Here is a 21,268-nt window from a genome sequence, read left to right as displayed (position 1 = left end):
GAACCCAGATCCTTCCAACTCCCAGGCCCGGGCTCTATCCACTAGACCACGCTGATTCCTGGGGTTCTTGTGTCCCCATTATCAGTGGATCAGGCAGGTTATAGTGGGGGCCACGGGGGGAAGTCAAGGATGGAGACAGGGAGGGTCAGATGGTCACTCCATGGCCATGAGGTCAGACGTCCAGGAGGGCAATCCGCCTACGGCTCTTCCTGAGACCCCGGGGCCTGCTTTCGGGGCCAGAGTCCTGGGCCGGATGGACCCCGGGGCTCGCCTAGAGTGCTGGTGGCTCATGGTCTTCTGCCGCCTGGTCCACCTCAGCTCCCAACCTCAAACCTCGGCCCAACCAGACTCTGCCCCCGGTGAGAGGGGAACAGTGGGTGGGAGAGGAACGTGGAACCGGGTACTCAGCTGCCTGAGAAAAGGGGCTGCTCAGGGAGGGACTGACCCGGGACCGCACTGGTCCCCATCTGGGGACACCCGGACTTCCGGGACACAAGCCCAGTGGCCCGGTCCAGTCCTCCCCTCTCCCTCACCCCACGCAGCCCTTACCTGTTGACCTCTGGGAGAGAGCCGGGCTCCGGGCAAGCCTCCCCCTGGAGCAGCCTGGAAGAAACAGCAAAGAGCGAACCGACAGTGAGGTGGAGAGGAGTGGGCAGTGCCGGCGACACACAGGTCGCCAACCCCGTTCCCCCACCCAGAGAGACACAGTCACACACACTAACTAGATCGTGTGCACAACCACACGCACACACAAGACAGCGAGGGGGAAAAGGTTCGGGCAGCATTAGCGGCGAGGGCCGGGGGAGCGGGGAAGGAAGGAAGGTGTGGGGAAAATGTTTGGAACGTTAGAGATCACACGGCACGGCAAAGTCACTCGGAAGGTTAGAGGTCACAGCACTCGGAAGGTCACGGCAACTCCACCCAGGGTGAGGTGTGCCGCCGGGCCCTCTCCTCCCTCCAGGCCCCCGTGGGGTGACCGCATGCAGATTCCATGCGGTCTGGGCTGGGGAGGCTTGCCTGAGGAACACCCAGCTGGGTCTTCAGGACCCCTCCCTGGCCGTAGCCGAGTGGAGGCCCCCCCAACCGCGCTCCGCCCCGCTCCGAGCCCCGCCCCGCCCCCCGCCGGTTGGCCAGCACGAAGGGGTTTTCGTCGAACGGGATCGGCTCGGACACCACAAGCCGCTCCTCTACTTCCGCCTCCGCCTCCGCGGCGGGGGTCAGGGTCTTCGGTGGCCCAGGGGCCAGGTGGGCTGATGCGGCCTCATGGCGGGAGGGGGCCTCGGAGCCAGGGCTAGGGGCCGTTGCCTGGTCCACACCGGAGTCAAGGCCCCCCAGCACCTCCCGTGACCTATCCATCCCTCCCTGTTCCCAACAGACCGGGAGGGAGACCGAGAAAGGAGAACATCAGGGCCCAGACAGAGACAGACAGACAGAGAGAGACAAAGAGAGTTGAATGAGGGGTGAGGAGGAGGAGGCAGAGGCAGTGGGGATGGCGAGGGAGAGTTGGGAGGGAGGAGGGAAGAAAGGAAAAGCCAGGGGCTGTTCTGGGGCAGAACAGGAAGCGTTCCCCAATTCACCCCCAACTCCGCAACCCTCCAGTACTCACTGGGCTCCCACCATCCCACTCCCTGGTGCCCCCCGACCACCCACCTGGCTCTCACCCTCATCCCGCACCCCACCCGTGTGGCCCTCCTCCCCATCCCGCCGACCCACATGGCTTTCCTCCCCTCTCCGTCCACCTCCCACCTGGCCCTCCCCGGCTACCGACGTCTTTCCCGACTCAATACTAAGCATGTGAACATGGGCTCGTGCCTCCTCACACCCTCAGGGGTCCTGACTACAAAACCCATCGACATCTCCGCCACCTCAATCAGGCACACACCGCACACCTCCACACACACACACACAACACACGATCAAGCCCTCTCAACAACTGTGTCCTGGTCACCCCCACAACCTGGCCACCCCCAATCTGCCAGGAGAGACCCCTGGCCGCCTTACCTCCTCCGCTCAGAAACCAGCTCGAGTTCTGCCTCTGGCTCCCCAGAGCTCTCCCCCACCCCACCCCCACCCCGCCCCTAAAAATAGCCCCATCCGCGGGAGTGCACGGCGGCCCCAGCAGCTGAGGACCCACACAACCCTCGGCAACAATGTGCCCGGCCCCTCCAGACCCTCCCCATCCCTGGGCCGGGCTTCCAGGGAACCAGGCAGGAGACGCATTCCCGTTGGGGGCTGGGACCACGGTGGTGGGGCAGGGGGACGGGGGAGAATGGACAGGGAAGAAGAGGGGGAGGGGAAGAATGGGAAAAGAGGGGGAAAGGGACCAAAGGGGAAGGGGATGAGAGTCAGAGAAACCCTAAGGGTTGAAGGGAGGGAGAGATTCTGCATCAGTTCCCCACCCCCGGGAATCATGTAATTGGATCCGGTCAGAGCCCCCACTATACCACCACACCCAATGTGCGGCCCCCATCTAAGCAGCAGCATGGTCTAGTAGAAAGAGCACAGGTCTGGTAGTAAGAGGACCTGGGTTCTACTCCCGGCTCCGCCAACTGCCTGCTGTGTGACCTTGGACAAATCACTTCATTTCTCTCTGCCTCAATTCCCTCACCTATAAAATGAGGACCCAAAACTGTTCTCCCTCCACCTTGGATTATGAGCCCCACGTGGGACAGAGACTGTGTCCAACCTCATTAACCTGGATCTGCTCCAGTGCTTAGAACAGTGCTTGGCACATAATAAGTGCTAAACAAATGCCATTTTTTAAAAAAAAAAAACAAACACCGTAAAAGCAAGCTCCTGGAGGCAGTTGAGGGTGACGAGGACCATGACCTGGAGCAGCAGATCTCAGAGGGGGCTCCAGGCTGCTGGTCACTTCTCACCCGGCAGCTGACGCACGGAGAGGCACATGGGGGAAGCGGGGGGAGAGGGTGCAGCCATGGCCACCCCTCCCCACCCAGGGCTTCTTCACATTCCAAACCAGCAGCAAGAAAACCTCCCAGCCCCCTCCCTATTTCCTTCCCTGGGAAGGACGGACAGGCACCGCCCTGGACACCCCCGCGACCCCATCCAGGGACCCTCCCCACTCCCCCTCCACCCCCAACCTCTGCCAGTGGTCAAAGCTCCCAGCATCCATGCCCGCAGAGCCCAGACCAATGACAATGAAACCTTGTCAGGGCTGAAGGAGTCATCTCTCACCCCCTCCCTCTTGCTCCTCTTCCACCTCTCACCCCCCCAGCCAGGGTGGGGGGCCGAGGGGGTGTCTCACAAGGCTCGGCTCAGAGGCCCCTTCTCTAGATTCTAAGCTCACTGTGGGTAGAGAATGTGTCTGTTATAGTCTAATATTTTGCTCTCCCAAGTGCTTGGTACAGTGCTCTGCACACAGTAAGCACTCAATAAATATGATCAATCGATTGATTCTAGCTCTGCCCTCACTCTGTCAGTGGTTTCAGCTCCCAACACCCCGTGGGGACCCCAAATCTACCTCACCAGCCCCAACTTCTCTCCTCCTGATCACTTTATCCTACCTCCTTGACATCTCCATCTAGATGATCCTCTATCCTGTCAAACTTGACGGTGTCTGAAACAGAACTTCTCCTCTCCCCGCCCACCTCCTAACTTTCCGCATCCCTCTCGATAACACTCCCCCAGCATACTCCCTGCCCTGGAAACTTGACGCCGTGGTGTCCTCTTGGATTTCTTACTATCTCTTAACCTTCACATTCAGATGGTTGGTTTCATCTCCCCACTTCAAATCTGTCAGACCTCAGCTCTCTCATCTTCAAAGCCCTCCGGTCAACCCATTAATATTATTATTAATAATAATAAATAGTATTTGTTAAGCACTTAATACCTGTCAAGCACTGTACTAAGTGCAGAGGCGTATACAAGCAAATTGGGTTGAACACAGTCCCTGTCCCACATGGGGCTCACAGCCTCGATCTCCATTTTACAGATGAGGTAAAAGGCACAGAGAAGTGAAGTGACTTGCTCATAGTCACACAGCAGACATGTGGTGGAGCCTGGATTTCCTCCAGGAAGCCCTCCTTAATGAATGCTCTGCTCCTCAAATCACATCCTCTCATTTCTTCTAAATGGCAAGCCCCCTTCTAAACCGGAAGCTCACTGTGGGCAGAGAAGGGGTCTACCAATTATGTTACATTATACTTTCCGAAGTGCTTAGTACAGTGGGGGCTCTCGGTCCTGGAATCTCAGTCTGAGCCTCTTTCGTCCGCCTCAGTGGGAGGCTCCGCTGCTGGGTGTTCAGCACAGGGCTCTGGCACCCCACTGGAACTCGCTAAAGCCCAGTTATCGATGGACTGGAGCAATCCGGGAGAGCGTGGGCTGAATCAGTAATTTTGCCCAGCATCCCTCAGTTACTTCTTTATAGTAACGTCTGTCTCCTGCTCTAGACTGTAAGCTCCTCAGAGGCAGGGAATGTGTATACCTACGGTGTAGAGAAGCAGCGTGGCTCAGTGGAATGAGCACGGGCTTAGGAGTCAGAGGTCGTGAGTTCTAATTCCGGCTCCGCAACTTAACGACTGTGTGAACTTGGGCAAGTCACTCTGCGCCTCAGTTCCCTCATCTGTAAAATGTGGATTAAAACTGTGAGCCCCATATGGGACAACCTGATCATCTTGTATCCTCCCCAGTGCTTAGAACAGTGCTTTACACATAGTAAGCGCTTAATAAATGCCATCATTATTATTATGATTATTACCCTATATCTACCCCAGCACTTAGAACAGTGCTTGGCACATAGTAAGCATTTAACAAATGCCATTATTATTATTATTATTATCATCGTACTCTCCCAAGTACTTAGTACAGTGCTCTGAACACAGTAGGTGTTCAATAAATACCACTGATTGATAGTGCAGAACAGGAGAGTGATTTCTTGCCTCCTAAATTCTGATAGGGTGGCTTGTTTTGTGGCACTAAGGGTTGGATTTAGGAGGTTACCCAACAGGTGAACCCCCAAAACACTCTCCGTTGTCTTTCCCAGGGATACACCACCATGCAGTTCCTCCAACAGTCACCGCAGGCAGAAACTGAACACCAGGCCAGTGGATCGCAAACGGCCCTAGTAACGGGAAGCAGCGTGGTCTAGTGGAAAGAGCACGGGCCTGGGGAGTCAGGTCCTGGGTTCTAATCTCAGCCCTGCCACCTGCTTGCTGAGGGACCTTGGGCAAATCACTTGACTTTTTGTGCCTCAGTTACCTCATCTGAAAAACGGGGATTAAATCTTCCTCCCTCCAAATGTGATTGTGAGCCCCAAGTGGGACAACCTGATTGTCTTTAATCTGTCAGAAGACTGGGTACAGTGCCTGGTACATAGTAAACGCTTAACAAATGCCATTAAAAAGTAAAATAAAATAATGGTATGGCTTACATTCTCTGTTTGAATAACGTTGGACTACAGTAATGTGTGTGTGTGTGTGTGCGTGCGTGTGTCACACACTTTATGTCTTACCTTCCTGGGGTCTTTCTCTGGCTGACTTTTTCAATCTATCTTTGAGTGGCTGCATTGACAAAAGTGCTCTGTTTTCACCCCACTGAGGGAGCCCCTCCCCCTAGCTCCTACTCCTGGGCAAAAGAGGTTTGGAAACTCCCCAAGGCAGATCAACGCCTTCATTACTTATATTAAACCTTGCCTGCTTAGGCTTAGGCAACGAGAAAAAGGGGAAGGGAGCAAACAGAAGGAGATCTTAGCATGGAAAGGATCTCTAATTCCAGATTCGGGTGGGGGACTCAAATTAATGAGATTTTACAGTCCCAGTTTGGTGTGCTCCCTGCCCACAGATCAATTGGAATTAGGTCACAGAGCAGCATGGCCTAGTAGAGAGAGCAACGGCCTTCAGAGGACTTGAGTTCTAATCCTGGATCTTCCAAATGCTTGCTATAATAATAATGTTGGTATTTTGTTAAGCGCCTACTGTGTGCCAAGCACTGTTCTAAGCGCTGGGGCAGATACATGGTCATCAGGTTGTCCCACGTGGGGCTCACAGCCTTAATCCCCATTTTACAGATGAGGTAACTGAGGCCCAGAGAAGTTAAGTGACTTGCCCAAAGTCACACAGCTGACAAGTGGCGGAGTCGGGATTAGAACCCATGACCTCTGACTCCCAAACCCATGCTCTTCCCACTAAACCATGCTATGTGACCGTGGACAAGTCACTTAACTTCTCTGTGCTTCAGTCCTCCTGTTCTTCCTCTTACTCAGACTATGAACCCCATGTAGGACAGGGGTTGTGTCCAATCTGATTCACTTTTATCTACCCGAGTGCTTAAAATAGTGTTTTCACAAATACCATACAAAAAAAAATCCACTTTGGAACAAGATCTCAAGGACCATATTAACAGGAAAACTATTTAGACTTTTACTCCCCTCCAACTGAGCTTACTTAGCCCATCACACACATTCAGACACAGAGGTGGCCAGCAGTTCCCCGAACCCGCCCCTCACTCACACCTGGCTACCCCCGACCGCCGGGACGCATCACCCACTAGGAGACCCAAGGACAGCACCCGCTCCCACAAAACCGCCTACATATTCCCCTTATCCAGCAAGATTTCTGGAGCCTCAGGTGGGTAGAGGGGGAAGGGGATCAGGGATGGAAGAGGGAAACAGTGAAGGGGGACAGAGACACCGCTTCAGGAGACACCGGTTCCCCCCAATTTCCAGCTGCTTCTCCCACCCCACACTGCTCAGGATCTCCCAGACCCCTTGCCAAGCCCGGGGGAGCCAGGGACCGCCCCACAATCACCTCTGCCGTACCTGGTACCCACTGTCTTGGCCCAGTCCCCCCCGAGGGGATCCCCAGACTGCCCGAGCCCATCACGACTCTGCCAGCAGAACCCCCCGCTCAGACTCCGGGGCCCAGTGAGCTCCAGCCGGGCCAAGGGGGACGGTGGAGGCAGACAGCCACGACAGGCCCTAGGGGCTTGGGAGGCGGGGGAGAAGGCTTACCCGAGGGCTGACCCGCTGGATGCTGCTGCTCGGGAGGGCTGCCAGAGTGCGGTAATCCAGCTTCAGGGGCTCCGAGGGCGGGGGCTGGAAAGGAACCCACCGTCAGCCCGGGCCCAGAACCAACGAGGACAACTGGCTCGGCCGGACCCTCGTGGCAATGAATGGGTGGGGGCGCGACTCTCCAATCAACCCAGAGCCCCCTCAATCCATCAACTGTATTTATTGAGTGCTATTGTGTGCAGAGCTCACTGCCGGTGGAGAATGTGTCTGTTTATAGTTACATTGTATTTGCTCTGCACCCAGTAAGCGCCCAATAAATACTACTGAATGGATGAATGAATGAATGAGCACTTGGGAGAGTACAGTGAGCCCCCTGTGGGACAACCTGATCACCTTGTAACCTCCCCAGCGCTTAGAACAGTGCTTTGCACGTAGTAAGTGCTTAACAAATGCCATTATTATTATTATTATTATTATGAAGTCTCTGTCCACAAGGAGCCCACAGTTTATAGAGGGAGACAGGCATTAAATATTAATTATGGATTCGTACCTAAGGGCTGTGGGGCCGCGGATGGAGTGAATAAAACTTCTAGTGTGCCCTGGGGAGTCGGAGGGAGATGGGGCTACTGATGACATTCCCCCACTCCCGGGCACGTTCAGATGACAACTGACCCAGCTGACTCTGCACTCCCTTCCCCGGAGAAACAGGCCGGCCCAGGTGACTGGGGGGCCGGAGGGTCAGTGAAGGCGGACAGCACAGGTGGCAAGAGCCCAGCAGTCACTGAACATAGTGCCCCGGCTCAGCCCGGCTCCACCAGTCCAGGCTCTGTCCAGCGTGGGACTCAGCACCAACAGGGGCACAGAGACACGCGGAGGAACCGTGTGTGAGCTGCCCTCCTGCGCACCCACCCTCAAGACTAGGGTTGGACCATCCCACACCCCTGAATCTTCCCTCTCCATCCCTGACTCCCTCTGACTCTCCCTCCAGTGACCCAGAATAGATACCCCACGCCCCTGACTTTCCCCTCTCCATCCCCAACTTTCACCTCTGTGACTAGCACGGACCATCCCACACCCCAACTCTCCGTATTCCATCACTGACTCTCTCCTCTATGACCAGCACGGATCATCCAATACCTTGGACTCTCCCCTCTCCCCCACTCTCCATCCAGTGACCCGGCACAGATCATTCCATACCCCCAACTCTCTCCTCTCCATCCCTGGCTCCCTCCAGTGACCCAGCGCACACCCCCAACTCTTCCCACTCCATCCCTGACTCTCCCTTCTGTGACCAGCAAGAAGGGAGGGGGTACCACACCTCCGACTCCCCCCTCCACTCCAAACCGTCCCTCCGCTGCCCCAGCATGGACTGCTCACCCCGAGCTCTGTCCTAAACCCCTGGGGCCTACTGGTGCTTCCAGCTGCCACATTCCCTCTGTAGGATCAGAGTCCCTATGCTCACCCCTAGGTAGGGGGAAGTCTCATGCCCAAGTTACCCCATCCCATAAATCCCCCCACCTCGGTTCCGATCTTTCTAGTGCTCTTCTGGACACCAGGGCCTCCCCACCCCCTGGGTGCTGCTGCCCCTTGGCAGTGTGTCAGGGGAGATGACCATGGAGCCCTAGACCACAATCTTGGCCAAAGGCCCTGAGTCAGATCTCCAGACAACTGCTGCTGTCCTTACCTGCGACACTGACCAGTGGGCAGGATGAGGGGTGGGGCAAGGACAGTGGCATTAGCAGCTATGGGCTGGGTGGACAACGCCAGGCTGTCTGACCCTCCTTCTTCTCTATAACCCTCAGGACACCAGGACCAGGACTGGGAGTTTTGAAGGGGGAGGGGGAGGAGGAGTGGGGAGAATGTGAGCTCTAAATACTGCCATTAAAAGGGGGTCAGCAGGGCCTAGAAGGGTGTAGGGTCAGTAAGTGCTCAACAAATACGACTGAATGAATGAATGAACGGTGGCCCACCCCAGGCCTACAGCAGTTATGTCCATATCCATGTAATCCCCCATTTCTCCTTTTTCATCAGCATTATTATTATTATTGTATCGATTAAGCACTTACTACAAGCCATACACTGTACTAAGTGCTAGGGTAGAAACAAGTCAATCAGTCTGAGCACGATGGGGAAGGGGTATTGAACCCACAATTTACAGATAAGGAAACTGAGGCCTAAGGAAGTGAAGCGACTTGCCCAAGGTCACACAGCAGGCAGGTGGCAGAGCTGGAATCAGAACCCAGGTCCTCTGACTCTGACGCCTGTGCTCTTTCCACTTAGCCATGCTGCTACTCGGTATTTATTTTGTTGCCTGTCTTCCCCTGCAAGCTGTAAGCTCCTTGTGAGCAGGAATGGGGGCCTACAAATTCATTACATTATATTTTCCCAAGTGCTTAGTACAGTACTCTACCTACACTACATGCTCAATAAATACCATTGATAGATTGATTGATAGTCCTGACCAGGCTACGGACTTGGGAAGGCTTCGAACGAGCGAGCCCCGCTCCAGGATTAGGGGGATGGTGGCGTGGGACAGGTGGGGAGAAGAGGGGCAGACTCACTCAGAGCCACTCACCACTTGGTCTCTGTCTTCCCTCTCCCGCTGGGTCGTCTCTTTCTTCAAATCCAACTCCTGGTGGAAGGTGGGAGGCAAATCAGTGTGGCCTGGGGAGCATTCTCAACCCCACCAGTGACAGGTACCCTGTCATCAGACGGGGGCCAGAGCCTAGGGGAAGGAGTCCCCGAGCTAGGTGGGGACTGCTGCCCCAAGCACTGGCGCACTGGACCGGGCTGGGGAAGTCCCTGTCCTAAGGGCCCCAGGGGATGCGGACAGTGGGAAGCGGGGAGGCCTGGACGGGAAGGGAGTGAGTTGCTGAAGCCCGGGAAGAATGGGCTGCGGTGGGGGCTGGGGCAGGAATGGCTGCCATTTTGGATCCGGCATGCCCTGGTATACAGGACCACAGGCTGGGCCGGTCAACGCTTGTAGCTTATTGGTCCAGCGGTCAGTCTGTCATCTTTCCAGTTAAATGTCCCGGAGCGATTTTGGGGAAACCAGTGTGGGCTGGGTGGAGGGAGAGAAAGGTTGGGGTCTGGATTACGCCCCAAAGAGTCCCGGGCCCGGCTCTGAAGAGCAGAAATCTCTATGGACACAAGTGGCCGGTCCCAGCGAGAAGGGGCCGGGACCGGGCCACAAGCACAGCTGAACCCCCAGCCACCGGGGACGACGTGCCCTTGCCCAGTGGGCAGCGGGGATGGCAGAACCGGAGCCGGGGCTACCTTGATGGGAGGAGAAGGACTGGGCACTCGGCCTGGCAGCCCTGACCGCTCGGCCTGGGATGGTTGGTTTTAGGGAGGGCACAGGCTGGCGCTGGACACTGAGGTCAGGGAGCAGAAGAGGTACGAAGAGGGACAGGAAGGGAAGGAGGAGGGGGAGCAGGAAGAGGAGGGAGTGGCAGCGGGCTGACCTTCTGCAGCGCGTCCAGCTCCTCAGGGCTGAGGTCCCGGTCGATGGATGAGACACTCTCCAGGCTGTTCCTCCGCCCGAGCCCGACGGCACAGGGGTTAGCGATGACGCCGGGGGACAGCTGGGTGGGGGTGGGGTGGAAAGGACTCTCAGGACTGGAGACTGCCGGGTGGGGATGAAGTCAGGGGGCCGGGGCGGGTGGGGACTAACTGGGGAGGGTCTAGGGAGTGTCTGGGGAGAGGCTTTGCCCATGGTGGGAGGCAAGGCAGGGTGCCCGGCAAGAGGAGGGGGGTGGGAGGGTGTCCGATCTTCGTCTTCACCCAGCCTGCGGAGCCTGGGGGCCAAACAGGGCAGACTAAATCCCGCGGGGGCGAGCGGCGGGCTGACCTCGACGGCGGCGGTGTGCGGGTCGAAGCCTTCACACACGAGCACGGTGAGAGCACTGTCTCCCACGGCGCGGAGCAGCTGCACGGCCTCCGGATGCGTCAGTCCCAGCAGGCTCTGCCCGTTCACCTCCAGCAGGCGCAGCCCCACGCGCAGCCGCCCATCCCGTCCCGCGGCACCCACTGCGCTGACCTGGGGCAGAAAAAGGGCGGGGATCAGCCAGGGGTCGGCAGAATAGGGAGCGAACTTGGGAGGGAGATGCGGCCACCCTTCCCGGCGGGGGCCTGGGGCTAGTGGGGGAGGGGGGCGTAGGAAGGCTCGCTCACCTTGGAGATGAAGATGCCCTCATCAGTGGGGTCGAGGGGGTTTCCCGCATGGCCCTTGGCACCTCCGCGGATGCTGATGCCCAGCTTCTCGCCTGGGGCCTTCTCGATGGAGAGCTCCTGGAGGCCGAGAGAGATGGGGCGCGGGTCCCCGGATAGCGGGGTCGGGCCCGGCCCCGTGGTGGGGGCCCGGTGGTCCGCCCCCCACCGACTGCCACCTTCCCCGGCCCCTACCTGCATGCCCGGCGGCGGGGGGTCCCGGCGGACCAGCAGGCGCAGCTCGGGGGTGGGGGCGAGCAGGGCGCTGACGGCCTCCTGGTGCGTGGCGTGGCGCAGGTCTGTGCCGTTGGCTGCCAGGATGCGGTCGCCGACCCTCAGGCCGCTGCGCAGTGCCAGCCCCCGCGGCAGCACCTGGTGGGGGGGTGGGGAGGTGGTGGCCCCGGGGACAGACACGCCGGGGACCCAGAGGGAAATGTCCCAACTGGGGTTCGGCCCCTCTCCCTCCCTGCCCCTGGGCCCTCCCCTCCCTTCCCAGCAGTCACTCTGCCACCTGACCCGCAGGTGTGTGTGCGTGAGTGTGTGTGCGTGTGTGAGAGATGGGGTGGGGGTGGGTGTCGGGCCTTGGGGTCACGGCTGAGCCCAGCGCAGTGACCCTTCCGGCCCTCACAGCCCCTGACCCCGCCACGGGCCACTACCTTGGAAATGAAGACCCCCGGTTCGTTGATGCCAAACGGGTGGCTGGAGTGGTCGCTGCCGCCCACGATGCTCAGGCCCAGGGGGCCCCCAGCCTTCACCAGGCAGATCTCCTGTTGGGGGGCCGGCACCAGAGCTGAAGGAGGGCACTCCCCGGCTCCTCAGGACTCCCAATGCCCAGGGGAGCCTCCTTGCCCATCCTCACCTGGAGTCTCTCCCCTGACCATTGAAGGCATGCACACATGCACGCGTACGTACGTTTGTGTGTGTGCGTGTGTGTGGTGGGGGTGCCAGATCTCAGTTTGTCATGGGAGGAGTAGGCTCAGGAGCATGACAGGGGGTGAGGCAGAAGTCTCTCAGCCCCGGCCAAGACCACAGGACCCCGCCTGCCCTGCCCTACCTGGGGCTCCCTGATCAACCCCTCGCCCGGCCTAAGGAACCCCCAAATCACTGGACCCTACACCCCCCATATTGCAGCTAATCGCCCTGCCCACCCCACCCTACCTGGGACTCCCTGCTCAACCCTTCCCCGGCACAAGGAACCCTGGAGGGCTGGGCTTCGCTTTAGGCTTGTGGGAGCACCCGGCCACTACCTTGGAAACGGCCGGGCCGGGGCACGGAGAGAGGGACGGAGGATGTCACCCCACCCTTGCGCCGGGTGGGCATCCCACATCCGTTCCCCAAACCCCTGGCACGGGGGACCCGGCTGACAACCCTTCCCTCTCCGGAGGTTTCTGGGCATCTTCCTCTATCCTGGGTCACTTGCAGGGCCACTTTCCTTCCAGCGGCATCCCTCTCCCACGCCTCGAGGTCCGCCTCCCCTTTAGGGCCCCGCTGGGCTCTGGGTCAGCGGTCACAAGGACCCCGGGCCCGGGGGCTTGACCAGTACACAGCCCAGTGGGGGTCGGCAGGGACGAGCCTCATGCTGCCCTAGGACGCGCAGCCGCTGGACTGAGGAAACTGGGCCCCGAGGTGCCCCGGCTTCAGGGATATGAGCCGATGGGCCGATGGATCACGCGTGTTGACCGGCGGGGAGGCTCACCTCGACGGGGTACTCATCCTCCAGGACCTGGGGGTCGTGGCTCCGGGGCATCGGACTTGCCTCCAGTGGCCCCACCTCCCCAACCAGAGGGGAGCCAGCGGGAGGGGGAGGAGAGCGGGGGCGGACGGGTGCTCCCGGCTCCCCGTCAGATTCCCGCTCCAGCAGCAGAGCCACGGTGGCCGTCGAGGAAGTCAGCAGGGACACTGCCTGATCGTGTCTGGCCTCTGTCATGTCCACGCCGCTGATCTGGAATGACACCCCCGACCCAAACCACCACACTGACTGGCCAGTGAGGCTCAGGCCCCTCCTCGGGCGAACTACCCCCACGCCCTGCCCCACCCCACTAGCAAGATCTTGCAGAGGGCTCATCCCGAGGCAGGGACACTTGCGTGTGGGATCCCAAGACCCCCTCGGCCCACCCTGGCTCCTACTGAGGCAGATCCAGCCTCGCCCCGGGGGGCACCCCCTAGCTCCGTGGAGGGCCAGGGAAGGGATCCCATAAAGGGAGAGACTACCGCTGAGGGGAGCCCGACACTGCCTGCCCCTGGCCCAGTCCTGTCGGTGGTGGGCAAGACCCCTGCGGCCCCCAGGAGCCCAGCCTCCATGCCCTCCGCCCCCAAACAGCCAGCTCCCCCAAAGCCCAAGCTTGGAGTCGGGAAGGGTGCCGCTCACCGAGATGACCCGGTCCCCAACCTGCAGCGTCCCCGCCCGATGGGCTACACCGCCCTCTGCGATTCTGGAGATGAAGATGCCCTAGGGGAGTCGGGCAGCGAGTCAGGCCCCCGGCCCCAAACCTCAGGCCCCGCCGGGCGTTCCACTCTGAGACTGACCCCTCCCCAAGAGCTGACTCGCCCAGAAGGGCCCCTCTGGACTTCTCAGCCCGGCCCGGCCCACCCTCCCCCACCATGGCACTTCGCTCCCGGACCCCCGCCTGGGCCTCCGAAGAGGCCAATCAGACTCCAGGCCAAAACTCTCCCAAGGGGCCGGGCTGGGGGGAAGGCCCGGATCCGATGTCCCTAAGTTTGACTATTCCGGGCACTGCCTGCACACGCTGCCTGGCTCAGGGAACGACACGCCCTTCCTTCCGGCTCCCAGGCAGGACGGCCAACCGGGCCGAGAGGAGAGGGACAGACGGACAGGTCTCGGAGTGCCCAGACTCAGCCGGAGACCCCCCCAGGCCCACTCCTCCACCCGCCACCCTGGTCAGCACCGACGTCCCCCTGGCCGGGCCATCTCTCCCTCGCTCCCGGTCCCCAGCCTGCCCCCACTTCCCCAACGTCCTAGGGGCCTCCGACTGTCCCTTCCAGCCGGCCACGGGCTCGGCTCCACCCTCCAAACGTACAGCGGGCTGAGTCCCCCCGGCCTCCCCCGGGCAGCAGGGCCCCCTTCTCACCCCATCGCCAGCCCGGTAGGGCGTGGAGCCTTTTCCACCGGCGATGCTGAACCCCAAGCCCTTCTCATCGCGCATCAGGCAGGCGGTGAAGCGCTGGCAGCCGGGGCTGGGCGAGGCGGGCAGGGGGAAGCGTAGCCCGCCTCGGGCCCCTCGGGGGCTGTAGTCGTCCTCGGGCCGCAGCGGGGTGACGGTGATGGCGTTCTCCGGCTCCACCATCCGCTCCCGCAGGACGGTCATGGCCACCGCCGGGCCGGACCCGCGTAGCGCCTCCACGGCCTGCTGGTGCTCTGCGCCCCGCAGGGCTACGCCATTGACCTGGGGAACCGGGGGTGGGGGTCGGGTGTGTGTGGTGTGGGGGGAGGGCAGGGGTGGCTCCCAAACTGGACCTCTGGAAGAGCCCCCTGCCCACCCTGGAACCCCAGGGCCTCCTCCCCAGGCCCAGCCAGGAACCGGGAAGGAGTTCTGTGTCTCCTCCTCCCTCTTCTCCTTCTCCAGCACAGTGTGATTGTGTGCGTGCGTGTGTCTCCGTGTGTATGGGGGTGGGGGGCCCTGTCAGAGGTGGAAAGAAAATGGATCTCCTTTACCCCTCCAGTGGCTGAGCGGCCAGGGCCAGGAATAGGGCAAGAGCAGAGCTGAGAAACCCCTTCCCCATCTGGGCTCTCACCTCCAGCAGCTTGTCTCCCACACGGACCCCAGCGCGGGCTGCGGGACCTTCCTCGGACACTCGAGAGATGAATATGCCCTGGGGGAGGAGAGAGGAGGGGTGAGGGCACCCAGGGCTGGTTGGGGGTGCGGGGTAGCGAGGATGGCGACAGGGGCAGTGGGGAGAGTGAGGAGGGAAGTGAGGGTGGGGATGGAGCAGGCCTGATTTTCATCCCCCTATCCCACCCCCACAGCCCGAGGCAGCCTGCAAACAAGGCAGCCCATTTGGGTCGGTCAAGCGACACTGCGGAAGGGACGGAGCCTTGAGCCTCCTCCCCCATCCTGGCTTGCACGGGCCACCAGGCAAGGGGAACTGGGCAGGGACCACAGACCTGCAAAGCCTGGCCCGACAGCCCTTCCCTGCCTCCCTAGGGGGCCTGGCCCTGCCTGCCGGTGGAGGGGATGGGGAGTGAGGGAAGGAAGGTAGGGAAGGGAGGCCGGGTCCGCCCACCCCTTACCTCATCATCTCCCTTGTAGGGCGTGGACCCCTTCCCCCCTGCGATGCTGATGCCCAGACCCCCTGTCTGCCTCAGGATGGTTAGTGTGAGCTGGAAGCAGAACGGAAACAGGTTACACAGGGGCTCGAGGCGAGGGTGGGACGCAGGGCGGGACCAGGCCTCTGCAGCCCAGCCCCCGAGATGCACAGAGATGAAAGCGTCCTCCGGTCCCCTTCTCCTCCCCACCCTGGGACCCCCAGATGCCTCGGGATCGGGCAACGGCGGACCCCCGCCACGGCTCCGGCGCGGCCCCTCCTCCCCTCGGGCCCCAACCCCGGAGCAGCGTGCGGGAATTCTTTGGCCACTTGGGCGGGAGGGCTGGGCAGCTGGCCCAGAACTCCCACGGGGGCTGTTTATAGAGACTGATCCCTCTTAGTGAGTGCAGTGGGTGGCTGTTGGGCCCAGGGCCGGGGGAGGAGAGAGAGACGGAGAGGAGGGGGGACACTGAGAAGAGGGCTGGGGACAGGGCGGCACAGGGCAAAGCAGAGCACTGGCAGGCAACACAGGGCGAGTCAGAGGACTCCAGGGGGCCTGGCTTGGAGGCTGCTGCAAAGGTTAACAACTGTTCCCGCCCCTCCCAAACCACGGGGACGGGTGCAGGCCCACCTCCAGGCCAGGAAGACGGAGGCAGGCCCACCTCCAAACCAGGGGGGCAGAGAGAAGCGCGCCTCCAGGCTAGAGGTCCAACTCAAGACCCCGGGGGGCGGGAGCGGGCAGACCACAGGGGGCAAGGGCAGGGGCAGGCCCACCACCACCAGGCTATCGGGGGCAGTCGGCCCTGTCTCCCTCTCCAGGCTCCCAAGCCCTCCCGGGGCCAGTTGGCCCTGTCTCCCTTCCACTTCCCCAAGTGGCCCGGCCCCAGGGCTTCCCCAAGAGGCCTGACCCAACTCTCTGTCTTGTCCTAGCTTCACCCTACGGGTCAGAGTCCCTCGTTACCATCTGGGGCACCTCTAGAGACAGAAAACTACCGCAGGGGCTTGGGGAGGGAGTCTTGACCCTAGATCAGCGGCACCGACCACTCTGGAAGCTGTGGTCTCAGCACAGGGTTCCCACTCACGCATCTTGCGTGCCACAGGCTTTGGATGGTTGGGACTTTCTCCCTGTAAAGCCCCGTTTATAAAAATAAACTACAACGGTGGACTTCTCCATGACTGCTCCCTTGCCTATCTTATTATTTCAGGGCTTGCAAAGAGATACTGTCTAGAAAAACTCCTCACCGTTGGCTTTAAAGCACTCAATCACCTTGCCCCCTCCTACCTCACCTTGCTACTCTCCTATCAGAACCCAGACCACACACTTCATTTCTCTACGGCTTACCTCACTGTACCTCGATCTTGTCTATCTCGCAGTCGACCTCTTGCCCACATCCTGCCAATGGCCTTTAACCCCTCCCTCTTATAATAATAGTAATAATAATAATAATAATGGCATTTGTTAAGCACCTGTTCTAAGCGCTGGGAAGGATACAAGGTGATCAGATTGCCCAATGTGGGGCTCACAGTCTTCACCCCCATTTTACAGATGAGGGAACTGAGACACAGAGAAGTGAAGTGACTTGCCCAAAGTCACACAGCTGATAATTGGCGGAGCCGGGATTTGAACCCATGACCTCGGCCCATGCTCTTTACATTAAGCCACGCTGCTTTTCTCTTCATTTCAGACAATTGTTCTTCCCCATATTAAAGCCTTATTAAAGGCACATCTCCACCAAGAAGCCTTCCCTCACAAAGCCCTCCTCTTCTCCCACTCCCTTCTGCATCAGCCTGACTTGCTCCCTTCATTCATCTCCCCTTCCAATCCCACAACACTTATGTATATACTACTTATTTGTTTGTTTATGTATGTTTATGTATGTATCTTAATATGTCTCCCCCTGTAGACTGTGAGCTCATTCTGGGCAGGGAATGTGTCTGTTTATTGTTATATTCTACTGTTCCAAGCCTTTAGTACTGTGCTTTGAACACCTAAGCACTCCATAAATACAACTGAATGATTAGTAAGCGATAATGGGCCCTGCCCTCCCTCTTTGGGTGTGGAATATATAAGGGGCTTCAACTGGCCTTTGTCTCCAGCAAGTGGTATGGGAGCTTTCCTGATTTTATCCCCACAAGCTTGCTCTTGTTCTTTGTTCTCATCCTTAGCGTCCTACCTCATTCATGCATTCCAAGTATGTGCTCATTTTTTTTTTTTTTGCTGACTTTCATATTACCCATCATTTGTTTTCCCTCTCGTTCCCACTGTGCAATTTGTATCTGTCTCCCCTACTCCTTGAGGGTGGGGGTGGTGTCACCTACTTTTTTTTTTTTAGGGCACTTGTTAAGCGCTTACTAAGTGCCAGACTCAGTACAAACTATTGGGTTTGCCCCCACCTACCTAGGAGAGCGCTCTGCTCTCAGGTGTTCACCAAATCCCGACCTGGACGATGATGAGTTTCCACCATCACTTTCCTAATCCCCCGTCAAAGCTGGGCATCCAGCCAAGCTCCGGCCGTGGTGCAACGTGTCCTCAAATACCCCTCTGGCTGAAGCCTCCACCTCACTGACTAGCCTGGCTCAGTGTCCCCTTTCCTAATGTCCATTCTAGACCGCACGCTTGTTGCGGGCAAAGAATTTGTCTACCAACTCTGTTATACTGGACTCTCCCAAGCACGGCAGGGTGGATAGAGCACGTTCCCGGGAGTCAGAGGTCATGGGTTCTAATCCCGGCCCCGCCACTTATCTGCTGTGTGACCTCGGGCAGGTCATTTCACTTCTCTGCGCCTCAGTTCCCTCACCTGTAAAATGGGGACTGAGACTGTGAGCCCCACATGGGACAAGGACTGTGTCCAACCTGATTTGCTTGGATCCACCCCAGCGCTTAGTACAGTCCCTGGTCCATAGTAAGTGCTTAACAAATACAAATGAGAAATTAACTGATTAACAAATTAACAAATGAGAAGCAGCGTGACTCAGTGGAATGAGCACTTTCAGAGCTCAGAGCACTCAGTGGAAAGGGCTTTGGAGTCAGAGGTCACGGGTTCAAATCCCAGCTCCGCCACTTAGCTGTGTGACTTTGGGCAAGTCACTTCACTTCTCTGTGCCTCAGTTACCTCATCTGTAAAATGGGGATTAAGACTGTGAGCCCCCCGTGGGACAACCGGATCAACTTGGAACCTCCCCAGTGCCCAGAACAGTGCTTTGTACGCAGTAAGCGCTTAATAAATGCCATTATTATTAAATACCATTACTATTATTGTAGTGCTCTGCACACAGTCAGCACTCAAGAAACACACTTGACCGATTGTCCATTCCCATCCACTTGTTAGACCATCTTGCCTTCAGGCCTGCCGGTGGTGGTGGGGATATCTAAAGGTCAATGGGACACTGGAGAGAACGTTAAATGATGCCCTCTGGCCTAATATCCCATCTCTGGCCCCTGGGTTACTTAGCCCAGAGGGGGAGTGGCCCCTCCTGGGCCCTGGTCACGTGACTAAGGATGGATCATCGAACACTCTCCCTCTCCCTCCAGTAGCCCCACGGTGGATCATTTGACCACAACCCTATCTGAACCCCTCTTGAATCTGCCGGCATTTTCTTCCTCCCAGTTTCCTGTAGAAGTGGATTCTATCCTCTTAACCACCCTACGCTGCTTGGAAAACTGTGGAATGTTCTGGAAACCGAGGATCTGGACATTCTCTGCACCAATCTCTGCCTCTACTGGAAGAGGATCTAATAATAATACTAATAATACTGACGGTATTTGTTAAGCGCTTACTATGTTCCATGCACTGTTCTAAGCGCTGAGGTAGATACAAGGTAATCGGGTTGTCCCACAGGGGGTTCACAGCCTTAATCCCCATTTTACAGATGAGGTAACTGAGGAATAGATAAGTGAAGTGACTTGCCCAAAGTCACACAGCTGACAAGTGGCAGAGCTTGGATTAGAACCCACGATCTCCGACTCCCAAGCCTGTGCTCTTTCCACTAAGCCAGGCAGCTTCTTAGCATCTAGCATCCCTAGCGTCCTCAACCGTGCTTTAGGCACTTTCTTCATTTTGGTCATTCCTTTTCACATTCTGGTCGGCAGATAACTGCTTCTGACCAAATTGAACCTGTCACCTTCAAGGCTCTGTAAGGGTCCCCTTATCTTGGGGAACAATTCTGCATTCGCCCATCCACGCCCTTCACGGTTATGTAGGTCTCCCACCAGCCTCTCCCCAGACTGCGGAGGGCTGATCTTTTCAGCTTCTCCTCAGATGATCCTCCGTCCATTCTCCTGGCCATCACCGTGGCCCTTCCCCGAGCCGCCTCCAGCTCCGTTGTGTCCGTCCTGAGGCGCAGCGGCCACAACCACCCCCTGAGTTCCAGATCTGGGCCTACCCTTGACTCTCCACTGGGGCAACTCCGTGCCTTTGTTTCCCCTTCTGGATGGAGCCTGGGTGAGAAGGACAACTGCGAGGCCTCTCCTGAGCGGGGACTGCCGGCTCTGAGCCAGCCATCCGGGCGGTGTGCTTTGGGTCGCCGTTCCACCAAGCACAACCTCAGCGGGTCCAGCCGTGCTCCTCCAGGAAAAGCTCCGGGTCTCCTACGGTACCACGCGCTTCCCGATCTGGGAGGGGCACGGAGCCGGGTGGCTCTGCCATCGGTTGTGGGATCGGAGGCTGTCTCAGCACACAGCCTCGTTCAGAGCGGCGGGGCTGAAAGCGGAGATCCTGCTTTGACTGACCTACCTACCTTCCGGGGCTTGGGGGTCTGGTTGGCCGGGCCTGGCTGACCCCTCTGGACTGCCCAGCTGAAGCCCATCCCAGATGCCGGGAGGAGTGTCCACTGTCTGGGACCGGGCCGAGTGGGAGTTCGGCCAGGTCTTCCCCCTGCCCCAGGTGGACAGTTCTACCGACCCAGCCAGGGATAGGGGCAGGCCAGGGGGTGGAGGAGAAAGGGACCCTGCTTCAAGGAGAGTCAGTTTGATCCTCGGGCCTAGACCAACTGACCCAGTGCCCTCCAGCTCTGACCCCTAGACTGTAAGCGCACTGTGGGCAGGGAACGTGTCTACTGACTCTGTTGTATTGGACTCTTTCAAGCGCTTAGTACGGTGCTCCGCACACGGTGAGCGCTCATTACATACCACCGATTGACTGACCGAGAGGGTGGACCCTCCTCGTCTGGTTATTGCCTTCTGTCACTCTGGGGTGACCTGTCCCCTCCCCAGCCACACTCCCACCGATGTTGCGGGAAGGCAGCTGAGGAGGCAGGCCCGGGGGCATCCGACCTAAACTGAGGGGGCGTGCAGGGAAACCCCTCAGGTTTGCAGACGATCTTCCAGGTTTCTGGGTTGTGGACTGCTGCCAAACCCTTGGGATTCCATTCCCAAACCCTGCTGAGAGCTTGAGCTGTCCCACTGGATAAGCTGACCAGTCCTCGTCCACGACTAACCGATAGTTATTATTAATAATAATAATAATAATTGTGGTATTTGTCCATCGCTTTCTATGTGCCAGGCACAAAGTTCTAAGCACCGGGGTAGTTACAAAATAATCAGGTTGGACACAGTCCCTGTCCCACAAAGGGCTCACAGTCTTAATCTCCATTTTACGGATGAGGGAACTGAGGCACAGAAAAGTTGAGTGACTTGTCCAAGGTCTCATAGCAGACAAGTAGCACATTCAGGATTAGAACGCAAGTCCTTTGGACTCCAAAGCCTGCGCTTTGTCCGCTAGGAACGCTGGTTCATTCTGGAACAAACACTAAGCTGGTCAATTACCTGTATTTTTTATCAATTAGTGGCATATTGTTGAGGGCTTATGTGCAAAGCACTGTACTGAGCAC

At 58.4% G+C, this 21,268-nt stretch overlaps 1 protein-coding gene across 7 annotated transcripts in view; it reads right to left on the bottom strand.

Moving 5' to 3' along the window:
- SCRIB (scribble planar cell polarity protein) overlaps positions 1-21,268 on the bottom strand; it is a 42,978-nt gene that overhangs the window by 6,873 nt on the left and 14,837 nt on the right. For 6 of the 7 annotated variants that reach the window (XM_038744953.1, XM_038744956.1, XM_038744958.1 and 3 more), the window contains exons 17-29: positions 15,426-15,515; positions 14,930-15,007; positions 14,266-14,580; positions 13,545-13,625; positions 12,873-13,118; positions 11,833-11,943; positions 11,372-11,548; positions 11,141-11,257; positions 10,818-11,006; positions 10,432-10,551; positions 9,543-9,599; positions 6,968-7,051; positions 550-603 (exon numbers count right to left, since the gene is read on the bottom strand). In XM_038744953.1, coding sequence (XP_038600881.1) covers positions 550-603; positions 6,968-7,051; positions 9,543-9,599; positions 10,432-10,551; positions 10,818-11,006; positions 11,141-11,257; positions 11,372-11,548; positions 11,833-11,943; positions 12,873-13,118; positions 13,545-13,625; positions 14,266-14,580; positions 14,930-15,007; positions 15,426-15,515 — 1,719 coding nt within the window. The remainder of the gene's footprint in view (positions 1-549; positions 604-6,967; positions 7,052-9,542; positions 9,600-10,431; positions 10,552-10,817; positions 11,007-11,140; positions 11,258-11,371; positions 11,549-11,832; positions 11,944-12,872; positions 13,119-13,544; positions 13,626-14,265; positions 14,581-14,929; positions 15,008-15,425; positions 15,516-21,268) is intronic. The other variant, XM_038744957.1, reaches the window with a different exon arrangement.

The sequence above is a fragment of the Tachyglossus aculeatus genome, chromosome 4 (assembly GCF_015852505.1).
Source record: "Tachyglossus aculeatus isolate mTacAcu1 chromosome 4, mTacAcu1.pri, whole genome shotgun sequence".
Classification (NCBI taxonomy): Eukaryota; Metazoa; Chordata; class Mammalia; order Monotremata; family Tachyglossidae; genus Tachyglossus; species Tachyglossus aculeatus.
Note: the sequence above shows the minus strand (reverse complement) of the source record. Positions and strands in the feature narration are given on the sequence as shown.